This window comes from Nothoprocta perdicaria, unplaced genomic scaffold, assembly GCF_003342845.1.
Source record: "Nothoprocta perdicaria isolate Ctin4 unplaced genomic scaffold, notPer1 scaffold_44, whole genome shotgun sequence".
NCBI lineage: Eukaryota > Metazoa > Chordata > Aves > Tinamiformes > Tinamidae > Nothoprocta > Nothoprocta perdicaria.
In genome coordinates this window covers 1931017-1948087 of record NW_020455688.1, presented here as the reverse complement: position 1 = coordinate 1948087, position 17071 = coordinate 1931017, and the positions used below count along the sequence as shown (strand labels likewise).

General features: G+C 39.7%; 1 protein-coding gene across 1 annotated transcript in view; it reads right to left on the bottom strand.

Annotated features, from left to right (window-relative positions):
- The window catches only part of COG5 (component of oligomeric golgi complex 5), a 171260-nt gene that overhangs the window by 13556 nt on the left and 140633 nt on the right, over positions 1-17071 (bottom strand). The window contains exons 15-18 of the mRNA XM_026046366.1: positions 8376-8486; positions 6236-6298; positions 5339-5442; positions 3665-3902 (exon numbers count right to left, since the gene is read on the bottom strand). Coding sequence (XP_025902151.1) covers positions 3665-3902; positions 5339-5442; positions 6236-6298; positions 8376-8486 — 516 coding nt within the window. The remainder of the gene's footprint in view (positions 1-3664; positions 3903-5338; positions 5443-6235; positions 6299-8375; positions 8487-17071) is intronic.

Below are 17071 nucleotides of genomic sequence, written 5' to 3'. Positions count from 1 at the left end.
TGACAAGCTCTTGCCCAACTTTTATATATAACTTTATATATATAAAAGTCTCTTCTCAATGATTCTTGCTCTTTAAGCCTAAAAAGGCTTTATTACTTTTCTTCTCATATGACCCTCTCATAGCCCATGGCTACTTGGGCAATTATTTGTTGAACTGTTCACTGGCCAGCCCTCCTGTACAAAAAATACATCACATGGCTGACTTCTCTAATCGGATTATGTTCAGCAACCCAAGGGTGAAGTTAATACACACTCTAGGTACAGATAATGCATATATCCTGAAGAGTGCATTGAAAAAAATCCATAGGGAAGTCATTGTTTAGTGCCCATTGTAGCGTTTTCAAGCTCTCTCATCACTAAAAGGCTATTTTTTCAGTTGGAAAATCTTAACATTAAATTTTGTAGCAATTATATGTCCTCCTGGCTATGATGAATCTTAAGTTTTAAATGTTAACTCAAAATGCTTTTTTTTCTGAGCCATTCACCAAGGGAGAATGCTTTAACAAGTGAAGGACTYGAAGAGCTCTGAATTATTATAAGAAAAAAGCTGGCCTTGAAGGGATGTGGAATTTGATTTMTTCACCATGCAGCAGTTCCAAAATGGTGATGTTTAAGTAAATCTTTCAGCTGTGTAATRCCTTCAAAATACTGCACGCCAGAAAATAATTTCCTCCTTCAGCTAAGATAGGTGGCATTAAACATTAAGTACGTTTTCAGTTCAGCAGTTTTCATCCTTATGACTGCAACTGTGTTTAAAGCACACTGCTCCTTTCACTTCCACTGTGAGAATCTATAAAGGAGATTTTTTTTTTTTTTTTTTTTTTGGAAAATGATAAGAAAAGCTTTTATATCTGCGTGGTCATGTTTTAAGAAAAGACCAAATCTATTTAGGTCTTTAAAAGCCAAAATGCCTGCTAATACTCTTGCTTTTTTTTATGCCACATGTTGAGTCAGGAAACTAAATCTTGTCCATATGCTAACTAGCAGASAGAAACACATCTAGGTAAGAAATATATGAAGCTATATACATATAACACYATAAAACCAAACAGGATCAATAAATACAGTTGAACTGACAATAGCTGAGAGTAATCATGTCACGACACGACATGGGGTTCTTGGCAGAGGCTCCCACTTTCAGTGTCACTGCAAACACACACATATACTATGAAACGATGGGAAAACACAAAGTGCCTTTCTGCCACGAAGCAGAAGGGTTACTAAGTCCTTGCAGGTTCTAGATTAGTTGAGTTCAATGTAGTTGTGATTTGTATTTGCTATTAATAAATGACTGTTTTCCCACATATGCTTAGAAACTTAACTAATAGGCTATCCATTTTCATCCCCCTTCTAAATAAATCTCTCAGCTGATCATGTACTCCTTTCACTCCTTGCTGCCTCTTCTAGCAATTCCATCAGGCATAATGAAGGTCTGAATTCTGCACCACAGATGCCACAACATGATGCCTAAACACAGGTGCTCTAACAACTCCTGAATAGCAGCAAGTCAAAAGACCCTCTAGAGCACAACCAGTACTCCCTTGGAAGCAAAAGTGTTGAAAAAGCACCACTCAGAAGGGCTTGCTTGTCTCTAGCACAACACTTTTTTCTCTCTGCTTGGTACTGAATTCAAAAGTGAAGCGTGGTATTACTTAAATCATAGAATCACAGAATGCTTAAGGTTGGAAGGGACCTCAGAGGTCATCTAGTCCAACCCCCCTGCACACGCAGGATCACAATGAATGAATACTCAATTAGGGCAACCTGAAAAATAAGAAAACAAGGGGTCCAGGAACCTTGAACAACAAGTTGAAAAGTAATCTTTTCAAGTAATCTTAARTTTAGAGGTACCTTATTAGTGAAAAATGTTTGTAGTGAAAAAATGTTTAAATCTAACCCTTGGCCAAAGCTTTTCTGTTGAGAAAGAACCATGTTTTTCTGGGTGCCCTGACAAAAACAAGTGTTAAGCTCCATTTAATGAGCTATCTAAACTCTGGTGCAACCCAGAGTTATCAGACTCACTGCAGACCTCCCTGTGGTGGGATCTCAAGCTGACCAAAGCTTCTAGGTAGATCTGCACAGATCTTCTTGCAAGTAACCACAAAACAGCAAGAGGAGTTTGAAATCACAAAAAGACAATTTTAAGCAGGAATCCATAAAAACAAACCTCCTCCTACACACACAGTGTCTTTCCAGGCAGATCCTTGCCTTCAGGCTTGGTTTTACTCCAAAACTGTGGTACCCTCCTGGGCCTGGAACACTCTATACTCMAGAGTTTACAGCCCCTAGGAAAAGTCCATCCTTCCCACCAGACGAGAGGTGTGGCTAAATATCTGTGCCCGGGCAGCAGCAACAGGCCCTTCTCTGGAGAGGGATGCAGCCATTCCCTTGGCACACCGTGCAAACGGCAGCAAGGAAATGCCCTGATGCCTGTTCAATACAGCCACAAACCAACCTGGACATCCAGAGAAGGTGCTCAGGGCTCCTGGCTTCTCCTGAGCAGCAACATCCTCCCCAACGTGGTTACTGGGCAGTTGGCATCCTGGACCAATTCTTCAAAACGGTCATTTTTKGGGGGAGGGAAAGATTCACGCCACCTCCCCAAGATGGATACAAAGCAGCCCTCTCCTACAAAAGATTTCAGCCTATTTTCTATCATTTTGAGCAAGAGATGACTAGGACATTATGGACAATAAACCCTGTGTGCAACCTGTGACACCTGAAGGAGCTCTGGGCAGAGATACTCAAAGACACGGGAAGAATGGAGAAGTGAGCGCATGGGGCCCCTGCTAGTCCTTGTATTCAAGTCCACTTTTTAAAGTCAGGAATATGATGCAGCAAAAAGRGGAGAAAAACACAAGGCAGCCACCCATAAGCAGCAATAGCTGAAGGCTGGAGACAAAAAAAAGAATTCAAAACCAGTGACTGTAACGTTACCCCGATTTCTTTTCTTCCCTGATAAAAAAGAAGAGAAACCAGAAAACCTACCTTCATGCAGGTGTCCATTCAGAAGCTATACAATGGGGAAGAGCATGCTAATCCCCCCCCACGGAGATGAAAACATACCCTCATAAAAGGCAATCCATGTCAAAGAGAGAAAAATATGTGTTTAAAAAGATAAATGAGAGATATTTTTAGTATTATAATAATAGCTGCTCAGATCAGATGCTCTGTACTGCAGAATTAGGTACAGATATTTCCCAAATTTATACTACTTACTTTAGTATTGCAACAAAAATCACAAAAAAAATCTATATTCGTCTCAGAGGAGAAGTCAACTCTTCTTTCCTATTTTATGCCACTACCTTCCCACTGAAGGAAAATTCCCCTCAATTTTTATGGTTAAAAACTGGTTTGCTAGTTTGGAATACATGAATAAAAAAATTACTCAGGAATATGTCGTGAGGCTACTGCATGGATTAGTCTGCTTTAAAAATGTGGTAGTGCTATGAGGGATGAAAAACTGAATGAGCTGGGCTTGGTTCTCGCAAGAGCTGAATCCAAAAGAAAATGTCCCAAAAGAAAGTGTCCTAATATCTCCCTCTTCAACTGGCTGTCACAGCTGAAGTCCCTACCCAATGCACGTAGAAGGCACCAGTTTCTACAGCTGCCTGCTTCAATTCTGATGGGGGAACTGATGGATACCTTTGAGTAGTGGAGGTACCTGGGCAAAATCCGCTGCGAGCCGCATCTTCCCGCCTTCCCCGAGGGGCCTGATGAGGCTGGCGTGGCGAATGAAGAGTTCAATGGCTCTTCGAGCCATGGCTTCCGTGTTGTCAAAGACAAAGTCAAAACACTCAAAGTGTCTGAAGTAGTCGCTCATGACTCGTGCTATAAAACCCTGCAGCTCTTTCATGTACAGAGAACAAGGGACATCTGGTTTGCCCGAGCTTGGTAACGACCTGCCAAGAAGGAAAGCAAAAAAAAACAAGGGCAGCTAAATTCATCTTTAAAACCCAACCAAAAATTATTGAAGTCTTTTTTTGTTTATTTTTTGTTTTTCCTAGCCCAGGAAGTAATTTCCCTTTAGTGGCATGAATTATAGAGTCTCAAATTTTTGCTGAGAACAGAGAGTCTAAATACATCTGAAATTGTAGTCAAACGTGTAGTCAATTTTTTTTTTTTTTTAATCATCCATTCCCACCCAACACGTAGACCCTCCATCAGCCTGGAGCCTAAAGCTCAACTCCAGCCTCAGATTTAAATGTCCTGACTGTTGATTTAAAACTCTAATAATGGATCACAAAATACAAGCACGTGTCACGGGGTTACTAGTTTAGCCTAATCCAAATGCCTTCTCTGCACAGAATTAGTTTCCTACATTGCTCCAAGCCCAGGATTAGAAAATCAATCTAATTAGCACAGAAGCAGCACAGAAGCTATAGAAAGGCAGAAATAATCACTTGTCTCTCTGAATCATAGCCAAGAGAGCTCTCCCAATTCAGGGGCTTGACCATGAAGAGTATCTAAAAGAACTTTAGCTCTTGGCTGGAATGAGGACACCCATCTACGGAGGTGTTTTGCTAATCCCTGCAACAGAAAAAGACAGAGATGCTAAAATTGTCTTTAAAAAAGTTAAAAGGAAAATAAAAAAYATCTCTGAAAATATATTTTTAGTGCATTTCCAAGCAGGAGATAAGTGATATCGAGTGACCAAATCTGCATCCACTGGACATCTCATGATACATGCAATGTCAGAATAGAGGTACCAGCCAAACTAATGCTTGGGCAGAGAGATTCAAGTACAGCCCAGACTATAAAATAGTCAAGAATAAAGAGTCAGTATGGCTAAGACTGAAGATTTTTGTAGACAAACAATGCCGGAAATTTTAATCTAAAATTTTACAGAAAAAAAACAGCATAATGTAATAAATCTTAGCTTTCAATAAACATATTTTTGAACCATTTCATATTCAGAAATACTTCAGGAAAAAAAATAGGCATTTTTGCATCTAAAGTTATACACTTTATCTTGAAAACCAGCAAGTATTGACAACACTCAGGACTTTCCTCCCCCAAAATAAAAAAATATAATTTTAAAAAGTTTTCAAAACAGAGGAGAGATTTTTTTAAGCACAAAAGCAGCCTGCTTGGTTTTCATTTCTTTTTAAAATGAAAAACTTCATTTTTAAAGGGAAAACTGGTGCAACCTGATTAGAGCAATCTGTTTCAGAAGGGAGGTCTCATTCTGCTACCCGTGCTAATTGACCACCTTACAGTACCTTCCTCCAGCAAATAAGGGCTCTTGCTGCAAGGACATYGTGGCAATAACAATTCATTATGTTTATGGGGGTGTCATACTAAGGCGATGGTAAATGTAAAAAATAGTGCTAGTTACCCAGAAAAATCTTCCTGGTGCATAGTGATGATAATAGCTTCCACTGAATCTCCTACAGAGTTCAGCAACGGCTGAACAGCRCTGCCCATCAGATCGTGGATTGCCTAAACCGGAATAAGAAAAAGAGAGACAGAAATAAGGACAAAGCAACAGGAAGCATTTGCATTTTGCCACCTTAAAAATATCTTGATAAAGGATCAGCCGTTCATTACACACAGCTGCCTTTTCTTCTCAACAGTGGGATTTATTAGACTATTACAAATTGCTTCATAGAAGGCAAAAGCCCAAAATAACACTTATCTCCCCTCGATTGTATCAGTAAAGCATAGAAATAAGGCTGTTGAAACCAGTGAAGCTTTCATCTGAAAAGGTGCAGGACAAGCTGACATTCCTGGTCTGTAAACACACAGGTTGTGGTGTGAACAGGCTCTGTTCAGCCCTCACTCCCCAGGGAGACGTGAGCTGCTCTTCCCTGCTCCGTGCAYGGCCAGTCCGGCAAGGGCTCAGCAGGGTGCAGGGCAGAGCTGTCATCCGCAGCCCCACCAAGGCCCCCAGGAAAAAAATAAAGCACCAAGCAGCACAGAGATCACACTTTGGGTTGGGGGTTACAGGGAAGGAAGAAGGGAGATGTCAAAAATAATCCTATTTTCATTATTTTGCTTCCAACCATTTTAAGAATAGCTTTTAGTGCAAGCAGTTAAGCAGTGACTTGGCACGTGCAATAAATACATAGCTGCATATTTGAAATTAATGTAACTCTTGGCATAAAGACTGTACTGATACAAAATAGCATCAGGCAAATTAACACAGCTGAAGTGCCCATTTTAAGCGAGTCAAAAAACAAAACACAACAACTTCAGCTCTAAACCTAGGGCAGATAGATGGATGTTCAATTACCTTTAAGGCAGTTGTGATTGCTTCCTCAGCAGCTGCTGGAAATGAGCTCTGATTGGTAATGACCTAAAAATGTGAAAGCAATTGTTAAAACAYTCAACATGTAGTATGTAGTGAATGGTTAGAATCCATAATATTTAATTTCACTTAAAAAGATATTGAGTTATTCTTAGTAATGAGTGGTTTAGAGGTTTAATGTACCTGTATCAAGCCTTTGCTGTCAAATTTCCTATGGACTTCTACTGAAGCCCAAGACATAATTCAACTGAAATTAGCTGAAGGGTTAACAGACTAAGAGGAGAATTAAGTGGTGCATTTTCCTACTACTAAGTGTAGGATTTATGAAGAATTATACAGGTAGTTGTATGGTAAATATCTGCAAGGATAGTTATATTCTTCCTTAGTACTATGACTAGTATAATGCAGCATGTTAAATAGGTGYATGTACAGCTATAATAAAATCTGAATTTTAAGTCAAGGAAGGAACCGAGGAATATTCTACCAATTCCCTTAGTTATGAACACACCGTATTAGAATATTTTTAAGCCAGATAACTACTAAACTCAAAGTCTGAATCATATCAGATCTCCCTCCAACACTAAGGCACACGGAGTTCATTACTAAATACATCAGAGAAAGCAGACTTAAAAGTTGATCTACCATCTGTTTGCAAAATCCAAGCAAATTTCATAAGCCCTTTTAAACATTATTCTAACATATCCACAGTCAGGAGTGCCCTCAATCCTCCTTCTAACGAGGCTAGGCTTTAATTCTAACTAACTACAACTACTCCTGTGTCTGTTTTAATCTACAAGGGCTCTGCAACCCTTGGCACCTCTGAGTCAGTAAGTGGAACTGTTCAGCATTGAGCTTAGTCCTGCTGATGCTTCCAGGCCAGATGATGRTCCCTGTTACAACACACACACATACACCAGACGTGGTGCTTTTCCTCATTTCCCCCCTCAGTTTCTTCTTTTCAGTTTGGTTACAACTGTGGGAGAGCAGCAAGGGTTTTTCTGCGAAAGACAAGCCTAAGCTGAGACACATGCGGACAAGGGCCATCAGGCTGACCAGTGCAGTGACAGAACGGACTTGCTAAGGAAAAAAAAAAAGAGCAAAAGCAGGATTATTGAGGCTCATAAAGCACCAGTTGGGAGATGTGACTATCCTCTATAAACTGTATTTTTCTATGGTTTATAGTCTACATTTTATTATACTTATCTATATAGTCAATATTCTTCCCTCCTAGTTTAATAGTCCTGTATTTATCTTGCGGTGTTGCTCTGAAGTACCACCAAGTCTCAAGGCACTGCACAGATGTGCAGCAAGATGCAGCTCTTACCCAAAGAGTCTGCAATCCCCTTGGAATGGGGTCAGGGTGATACCAAAGCAGGAGCAAACACGAGGAGGAATGAGGAGGTGAGAAAGGTGAGATCACCTGGCCACATTACGACACAAACCAATGGCAATTATTGTTATCACTTCATTTTTGAACACTTACTGCAGAAATATTCAAATATAAAAGTTATTCTTAAGACTGTTAATACTTTCTTTGTGGAGAAAATAGACCCAGAATATCAATTCTTTCACCTAAAAACATTCCTGTTCTTAACACTGACAGCTACTTTTTAGCTACTTTTAGACATCTACATGAAAAACTTCCTGATGAGCTCCAAATAACTATCAGTGATGTCAGCTTCGTTTTGCAATGTAAGACTCGACCCTGTTAGAGTCCACAGCAAGTGCTCCAGTTAAAATACTATTCTACCTCATCAAAAAACACAGTCATTTTCTTCTGTTTATTACAGTCAAAGCTGCCAAAGGAATTCCATTACGGCTTTTGAACTATGTACTATCATGTCTTTGATAGCTTCCTATTTTACCAGAAAAATAATACATAATAAGAAAATAAGCAAGCCAAAAAAWCCTAGCAGGAAGTAAACATATGCTAACACATCAAACACATTCAGTTGCTGGAATTTACTCCTCATTTGCACATACAATTTTTCTTTTATCCTGCTTTCCAAATAAATGCTTTAAGAAATATCCACAGGAGCTTTCATCCGCTAATAGGAAAATAAGGATATAATACAGCAAGGCACTTAACACTGTGTCAGTAAGATACATATGAAGGGGGGCCCACCTTGAGAACGGACTGGTGCAGTTTGTAGAGCGAATTGACCACGGCGACGTTCCTCCTCTGCCCCTCGGTGAGAGGTCCGATCACCTGGCTGGCATCTCCTTGGGTCGACAGCTGCAGGCATTGCACACATTGTTAGAACATTAAGGTATTGATTCCTTAAACAGGGCATCACCTGAAAATGGTAGTTCTCTAAGTCTAGTTYGTGGCTGGAGGCTATGGTTCATTTTTGGTAACAATTTAACTCGTGCCTCAGCCCATGGGATTGCCACAAAAGGCACCGATGTTTCCATACAATCCAAACAGCAGGAACCAGGACCAGGACAGGCTGCTGTCTCACCTTCCAAAACTACAGCAGCAGGTCCCAGATCTCTTGGGGACACCCACTCCCAGCAAATCCCAAGCCTCATAATCTAAGAAGCAGCTGAAGTGACGGATTGGAGGAGATGGTCTAAGCCAGCAGCAGGGCTGGCAGGGACACCCCGGCTTTCTGTCCCCAGATCTAACAGCCATTCGAGCCTCTCAGTAAAAACTCAGTTTCTTCTCAGAGGTGGCTTACAGCTGTGTACACATTAGTGCTTTGTACATGCACAGGAAAAAGGAATGCAAGGCCCAAAAATGTTAGTTTYGTCATTAAGGAGAGCTCTATGTACGAATCATTCAGCAAAAATCAGACAGAACTTGTTCATGCTTWAACTCCACAATGCAAGCATTTTTTTGATCATTTCCACAGAAATCAAAGATCCACAATGAGACAGAAATAGCAAATTTCTACAGAATAGTTCTGTAAGGATATCACAGAATTTATTTATTATTTAAAATAAACTGTAATTGGGAAAAAATGTAAATTTTCTTACGTACAGAAAGCTACAGAAAAGCAAACAAAAATACCAAAGAGTATGTGAATTCTAGAAAAAGCATTTCAAAATATTACAGCAAGAACTGCTATTAATACAAGGCTTTACCAGGGTATAATTATCTCACTTGCTGCATTTCAGGATAGAAATGTATTCTCCAGAAAAGTTCTAAAGAAGCCTAGCTCCAAAATTCTCTCAGCAAAAATATATCCATCTCATTAAACAAGTAATCAGAGGAATTTTATGGAGTATATCTTCACAACAGAGCTGCAGCTCCTTTGACAGACTCTGGCTCTAAAACTAAATACCTAGTAATACAAATAGTTTAAGAAAAAAAGGAATAAATATAAAAATTCTTAACCTAACATAAAAATTCTTATGTGAAACAATAAATCTAGTGAAAGGCTGCATTCCTTTCCAGTGTTCCTGTCCTTCTCACAGCTTCCATTCAGCATAAACACAGATATCACACAAGCAAAGTTATCTGCTGTTTGCCAACATTGCTAATAACGAAGCTTCAGACAAGTTCTTGCAGGCTCACAGAAACACAGGTTTATGCAGAGCATCACAGTGACAATATCAGTTCATTCCAATTTCTTCAAATTTAAGGATTATTTYGGAATAAATATATTTCTGCAGCTTTTGCTGAGAAAAACAGCTTTTCAGCATCTCATTTGACATTAGAATGCATCTGTAGACTAGCAGATAAATATAGTGTGTCTTGTCCCGCAGCTTCCTTCCTTCCTGATGAGAACAGCCATACTATCTAGGTGCATTACTGTTTGCTTCCTAGTATTTCAGTTTGACAGACCTGACTGGTTTTTAAAATCCTACTTCTTATATTTATAGCTTCACAAATTAATAAACAAACAGCTGTGGAGGAAAAACACCCTGTCAGTGCAGCTGACCACACTCACAGATTCCCACAAACTCTTTTATTTCCTTTTTATATTTTTATATCCATTTTTAAGCTCTGTGCAGACCATTCAACACAACTGTTTTTCTGAGCATTTACTAAGCACAAAAGACACTCTATCAGAACAGTGAAGTATTTCATCCTAATCTCTTAAATTTTAGCCCCTCAGAATTGATTCTAAGGATCTCACCATTCCTTTTTTTGTGGAATAATGGTTTCAAAATATCACCATCTCTTTCTCCTGCTGGTAAAAAGAAAAAAGAAAAAAGAAAAAAAAAAAGAAAAAAGAAAAGCTTTCCCTTAAGTGAAAAGCGAGGCCCCTCTGCAGCACCAGGAACCTCTTGCATTTGGCAGCAGTGCATAATGACCCAGGCACTACCTGAAAACMCCCGCACCTGGCACCAGGCCTTGCTGGGGCTGCTCCTCATTAAGTTTGACCATGGACTTGCCCCCATGCAGAAGTCTTGGCAGTCCATTCCCAAACCTGTCACCACAGCGAGTTCAAGGATCTTGCCGTAAGGCACTGAGCGTTACCCAGCAGGGTTCCTGTACATTCCCTTTGCCACTAGCAGGGATCTGAGTTTGAGCAAGTTTATGATTACCTCTGTATCTCCCCTGTGATCCAGACTACATTCTTGAACTCTCTGATATCCATCGTACAATCCTTTATCCACATAAGCAAATATGTGTCTCCTCAGTTCCAATAAACTATATTTATGTCCCACTGTCCCATTTATTCAAACCCACTGTCCTCCAGGAGCCAGTTCACTTGCTGCCAGCCGTACCTGGCTCTGTCAATGAACCACAGTCACCATTTTCCTTTATATAACAAGTCATTTGAAAGTTCTGTGCTATATTTAGTTTGCGCAGATAAGCACAGTGACAATGTTGCTCTTTCTTACACGTCTGCTGGGAACTGCACTGTGTAAATAGATTAAGTGAAGTAAGTGTGAAGCCACATCCACGTGGCTGGAGACACAGTCCCAAGGCAATCTTGTGGAACGCCGACCATGAGGGCCTGAAACAAAATCGAGTCCCCTTTCCATCAGTCACGTGCATCAAGAACTGCAAGCTATACGGGTGCTTTGTGCCCCACAGAAACTGGGAGGACAGAAAGGACAAATCTGAATCTATTTGGGGAAAGGAAAAACTAGCATGCAGGCAAAGCTTCGCACCAATCTTYGGCCGGACACTTTGGGAGCCTGGCATGAGCCTGCTGGCTGAGAAGGATAAAGGGAAAAAGCGGCCATGACGATGCCCAGCTTGACCATGTGGTAACAAGGGGCTTTTAACTGCATCTGTCTCTAAATCTTTAAACTCCTTGAGTTGGCCTTTTTCACTTTTACCTCAGGTTTTGTCTGTTCTTTAGAGCAATTTCACAGGCCCTTGCAAACCACAGGCACTCCGTTCACTGCAAGGGGCAATTCGAAACYGGGCGACAAGTCAGCACTAACCTGAGCGAGAAATGTCTCCTGCTGGCAAATCCTGGCCAGRGCTTTTGTACCTTGTATCCAGGCACAAGGACAGGGACTGAGACCTGTGGTTCCTTCAAGAGTGTGAACATGAGCGGTGGCTCCACAGAGGGACACGAAGCGCTCCATGAAAACTCAAAGCGCAGCTCTTAGACCAAGAGGAGAAGGAGACACTGCAGGTACTGCTGTTCTTAGAACCGTGTGAGGATGTTCCCTAAGGCAGGAGGCTGACGTTTGGCAGGTTCAAACCAAAGCTACCCAGCTGGAGGAAGCTGGGCTAGAAGACTTGTCTCAAAYCTAGTAATTCCACAGAAGCTGATATGCCTGATATGGTCAAGAAACTGTAAGCCATGGCCAGCCCTGTGCTCTGACCAAATTCCTTCAATAAAATAGCCTCCACTAATTTGGATMTTTCAGCACAATAACACGGTCATGCTCCTTCAAAACTGGATGTGACTCCCATCTGGACAGTGCTACATGGCAGAGAAGGTCTCAGGGGTGACTTATCTGACCAAATACCAGAACCCATAAGGGAAAGAAATAAGTAYCAAGTAACCAAGTAACTCAGCTAACCTATTTTAGAGACCCTATGTTAGGTGATGAGGAAATGTACCTGTAAGTACTGATTTCTCTCCACTGACTACAGAGGGAGTCTAAATTAATAATGAAGATATAGATATCTATTCTGTCTGAAGTGATGTAAGATTAATTTTCACACTGTAGATTTACTTGCACCTTGCTTTGGAAATATGTCTTGGAAATACCTAGTCTTCTTGGATTTACACTTTTTTATGATCAGTCCTTACGAACAGACATTTAATTTGGCAGCAAGATTTGATCTCACATGCTGAGGCATGTGCTGGGCTGCAACTTCTTGAAGTTAAGTTCTTGTTTTCAACATAAAGCTGTGAATGTAGAATTTAGTTTACAGCATGAGTCAAATCATCAGTCTTCTCTCTTAGGCTATAATAAATACTGAGTTTCTCCTCTTTCCCATAGAAAAACTCAGTCTATTGATAAATCTTTTCAAGAGTTTATAATTTATCTCTGATCCCAAGTAACTATTTTCCCCTCTTGCAACAGGTGGCAGCTCAGAAGGAAGATTTGATTGCTGTTTTGCTATCATTGCCTTCACGGATTAAAAATCTGTGGCAAAGCTCAGTTTCACACTAAGATCTCGAGTGGAGTGTATCCTTCATGAGGGACTCAGAGAACTCCATTTATTTCATTTCTCTAATCTAAAGCAGCTTCAGCAAACCCACTCTTTAAAGAGCAGGCAATAACACCGTAATTTAGAAGGAGTACTGAGAAGATCTTAAAGCAAAATACGACTGAAGTAGTGCCTCTCGACAAAGCATTTGATCTAGCTCTAAGATCATGAGACTAATGTGTTTTGATAGCACCAATTGAACTCCAATTGTCAGGCTGACATTTTCAGGAATAAATGCATTGCTAATAGAGGCAGCTGATGTGGCCATACCTCTGGCAGAAAGCAATCAATCCAGCTGGTGCTTGGCCTCCTGCCTCGTCCCTACGACTTACTACAAAACACAGCATCCACTGACAGAGTTTCTGAGTCAACAGGGTTTGGCCCTGGGATTTCTCCCGTAAAATATGAATAAATGGGATGATTTCCTACCAGGTTTAATGTTTTCCATACGGTAGAAGCATTTTACAATCTCATCCTATCAAAGAAAAACAAGTGTACTGGAATCAGATGGTTGCTTTTTATAAAAACATGACACCGTTTGACTTCAGCTACTTCAGCTAGACTATAGACTGCTTATCAAGGAGACTGAAAAAAAGAATAGAAACACAGTTTAGAGGTTGGAAGTATAAGATTTCAATGGATATGTCAAGGATAAATTAGTTCTTCGACTAATTTTTTTTTTAAAAAGTTTCGCTTTAAAAAATATCAAATAAAATTTAAGAATAAATTGTWAATGAGTATTTATGTTCTTGAAGTAACTATTAATTTTTCACAGAAGAAGAAATATTTCAAGACATGAAAAGAATAAGCCATGGGCTCAGGCAATAATTTAAAATGTACAGTAAAATATTCTGTTGTACCCTCAGGGCATTCTTGTAGCTTCCATAATTTTTTTTTTTTTTTTTTTTTTTTGCTTCCTCAGAAAAACAGTATCTCCCATATTCTAGGAATACAGGAGAGGATCTATTTGGTAACAACATTCAAAATCTAATACAAAACAGAGCCATTCACTGGGAACAAAAAAAATCCAAATTAACATGAGAGGGATATTTAGCTCCTTGACCAAGGAAAGGAGCAAGCAACATGTTCATAAGCATTCAGGCCTGAACAACAGCAGCCATCTAACTGTTCCTTCAAGGGTCTTTCTGTTTTTCTTTTTCCTTCCTTCAAAGGCAGAAGACATGGAAGAAAAATAGAAAACGGGCTTTCTGTAACAGAAAATATAGCATTTATCTCTAAATCTTTGAAGCATCTGAGACAAAATGCACTGAATAAAATCAACAGTGAGTAGTGGCTCATAGTCCTTAAATGAGACAATTTAAAACAGCTCTTTCAGAAAGCATGTGGCACCAGTTCACCTAAGGCCAGTTCTTTCAAGGAATGTCCCAGACCTAAAGCAGCTGGAATCATCTGACAGCTTTTGAAAACCGTGTCCCTTCTATTTGCATTGTTCTACACTCAAGATTTCTCCAGGTGACTCAACCTGACCTCAGGAGGCTTTCAGGGACAATGTGTGTTGATCCTGACACTTCTGACTGCAGCAGTTTAATGATTTTTTCATGCTTGCCAAATTAACGACTGAGAGATTAATCATGTTTTATGTGTCATCCAAATAACAACCCCAACCAAAAGGAGAATATTGAGAAGGCACTTCCAGAGAAGAGGAGACATTCATCCCCAATACCCAAGGGAATGGCAGATCCAACGTGGTAGGGTGATTTTCACCTACACATAAAAACCATAACCAGCTTACTTAAATGCCATTTGCATCAGTCCATGCATTAATTGCAATTATAATCCTTCACCACCGTTGAAATTTCAAACAAGCTTTACATTGTCAAAACCTAATTTATGAGTGGTTCCAAAGTTGTGACATTCCAAAGTAATGACATGCATTCAACTAAACATACCTAAATTCCTTCTGAATCACAGAATTTAATTTGGTATGAAATAATTTAGACAGCACTACACAAAATACTGTGAGGATCGTGCAGCCTTGCTCTTTTTCTACTTGTTAGCAAAATTACATGCTCAAAGAAGTCTTTGAATCCACTTTCCCAGCAAGATAAAATGAAGTTATAGTGCGCTCAAACCCAGCCTTTTCTGCTTGGATAATATTTTTATTGGAGTTTAGCCAGTATCTCTTTAAAAAMAATGCACGTGTTGAGTGAGTCATGCTCTAACCAGCAAAAGGCAACATGAGAATGAAGAAAATGTTTCCTGAAGTTACTCTGAATGGCATTTTTTTCCTCTAGATTTGTAACTTCACTTCAAAAAAMGGGGRGGGGGGGAGGAGTGGTGGGCTTAAGAGCTTAATTCTATGTAATTTTAGGCAATCTGATTAGCTTTCAAATGGCCTTTCTTACAAAGCTCTCGTGATCCTTCCATTGAAAAGAACAGAATTTACAAACCCTAACAGATATCTTACCATTTTCAATTGGACCCATTGTCATCTTTAGTTTTTATCAGTGTACAGCAAAACAGTGCTCTTTCCTGAAACTGTTTTACAATATAATAGCCTCCCCCACACCCCACTGAAATACCTATTAATGTCTCCCTTTAAGGTGTCCAATGCTGAACACATATTTACGTCTTCTCTCATTTAAGGAGCATGGATGCATGTTTGCAATGACAGCAAGGACAGCATGCTTTCAAGGACAGCATATTTTCAAGGGCAGGTCTTCAAATTAACTGCTTTAACACAATAATAACATTAATATACGTATCTCAAAAAGGACAGAGGAAAATTCCATCTTTCACAGCATTTATAGCATCATATCTGACTTGTTAATTACAGAAAATCTTTCCCTAAGCATCATTTCACCACTGTTATTGGCTATTTGCGAGCTCACTACTTTTCATTCTTTTTTCCAAAATTCACAATATTCATCATGTAGAGATGAGGACCCTATACATATCCCTGCAGCTGCCAGGCAAATCTCACTACTGGAATCGTGTCCTCAAGTGCATTTCATCCTCAAAGGAAAGGCTCACAGTTCAATATATTCAAAAATAGACCATCCGAGACGCGCATTAATTCTTGTGAGATCACATCACAAAAATGATGATCAGGAATTTACCTTCTGCCATTACAGTGAGCATCCATCATGTTTTTCAATTCAAAACCATCACAGGCCTCATAAAGTTGCCGGAATTTAAACCTGGTACTAAAACTCCGATACACAAACCGTATTTTCCCTTCACAGGGAGGATTCTGTTCCAGGAAATCTTTCCTCTCTCCTTCTCCTCACCATTCTCTCCCACTTCACTGAATTATTCAACTAGCTAAATTTAGCTGTATCAGAGGAATGGGGGAGAAAAAAAAGGAGATATCCCAAACCATCCTGTCATGCCAGTAAACATCCTAACTGATATGCAGCTCGCATCAACAAAAAGCTTTCATACCACGGAATTGGTATAAATTGAGTGAAATATTCTGTTTGTTTGGCATTCATTGCATTTTGCCTTAAGAATATRTATTGGTAAAGACACCCAACAAACACTTCCCTCCATAAATGAGGTCTTAATTTTCTTCCATTTCCCTAAGAAGCTCAAATTACTGCCCTCCTACATTGACATCTTTCTCTCTTGCAATATGATATGGGTATTTTTATTTATGACTAGACAGACGARCACAAACAGCGGAGAACAGGGTAGCCCATTCAGTGCAGTCCATCATTCTGGACAAAAACAAACTGTTCTCCTTATAATCTATAAAASCCACGGCACACGTCCTATTTACATCTTCATTCCCCTAATTCAGCATGACAGACACTTTTTCTTCCATAAATGATGTTGTGCAAGCTCCATATAAAGATGCTGTCTCTTTCTCAGTTCAGCTTTTAAGCAGAAAATTCCAGCTGGTCTTTCAGCATTTTCCCTCCGCGTTCTCTTYGTTGAAGCAATGTTTACAAACCAAGAAAAAGCATCAATAAATAACCCATTATTTTTAAACAATAAAGTTAAAAACAAAAAGCAGAGCATGTTTAACTAATCTCAGGGAGAGATTCTCAGGGACCAGTGAAGCCATAGCATGATGGAATGAAACACTGAAAACAACAGCACCACAGCAGGCTGTTTTCCAGAAACTATCACGTATTTGGAGCACCCTAAATGTGCAAAGAAAGAAATAAAGAAATAAATTAAGCCTCATCTGCCACAGCGTCAGAAATAGTGATGATGATGGGTGGGATGTGCAGAAAGTTGTCATCTACTTTAAACCTCAGTAATTACCAACTGGCTTT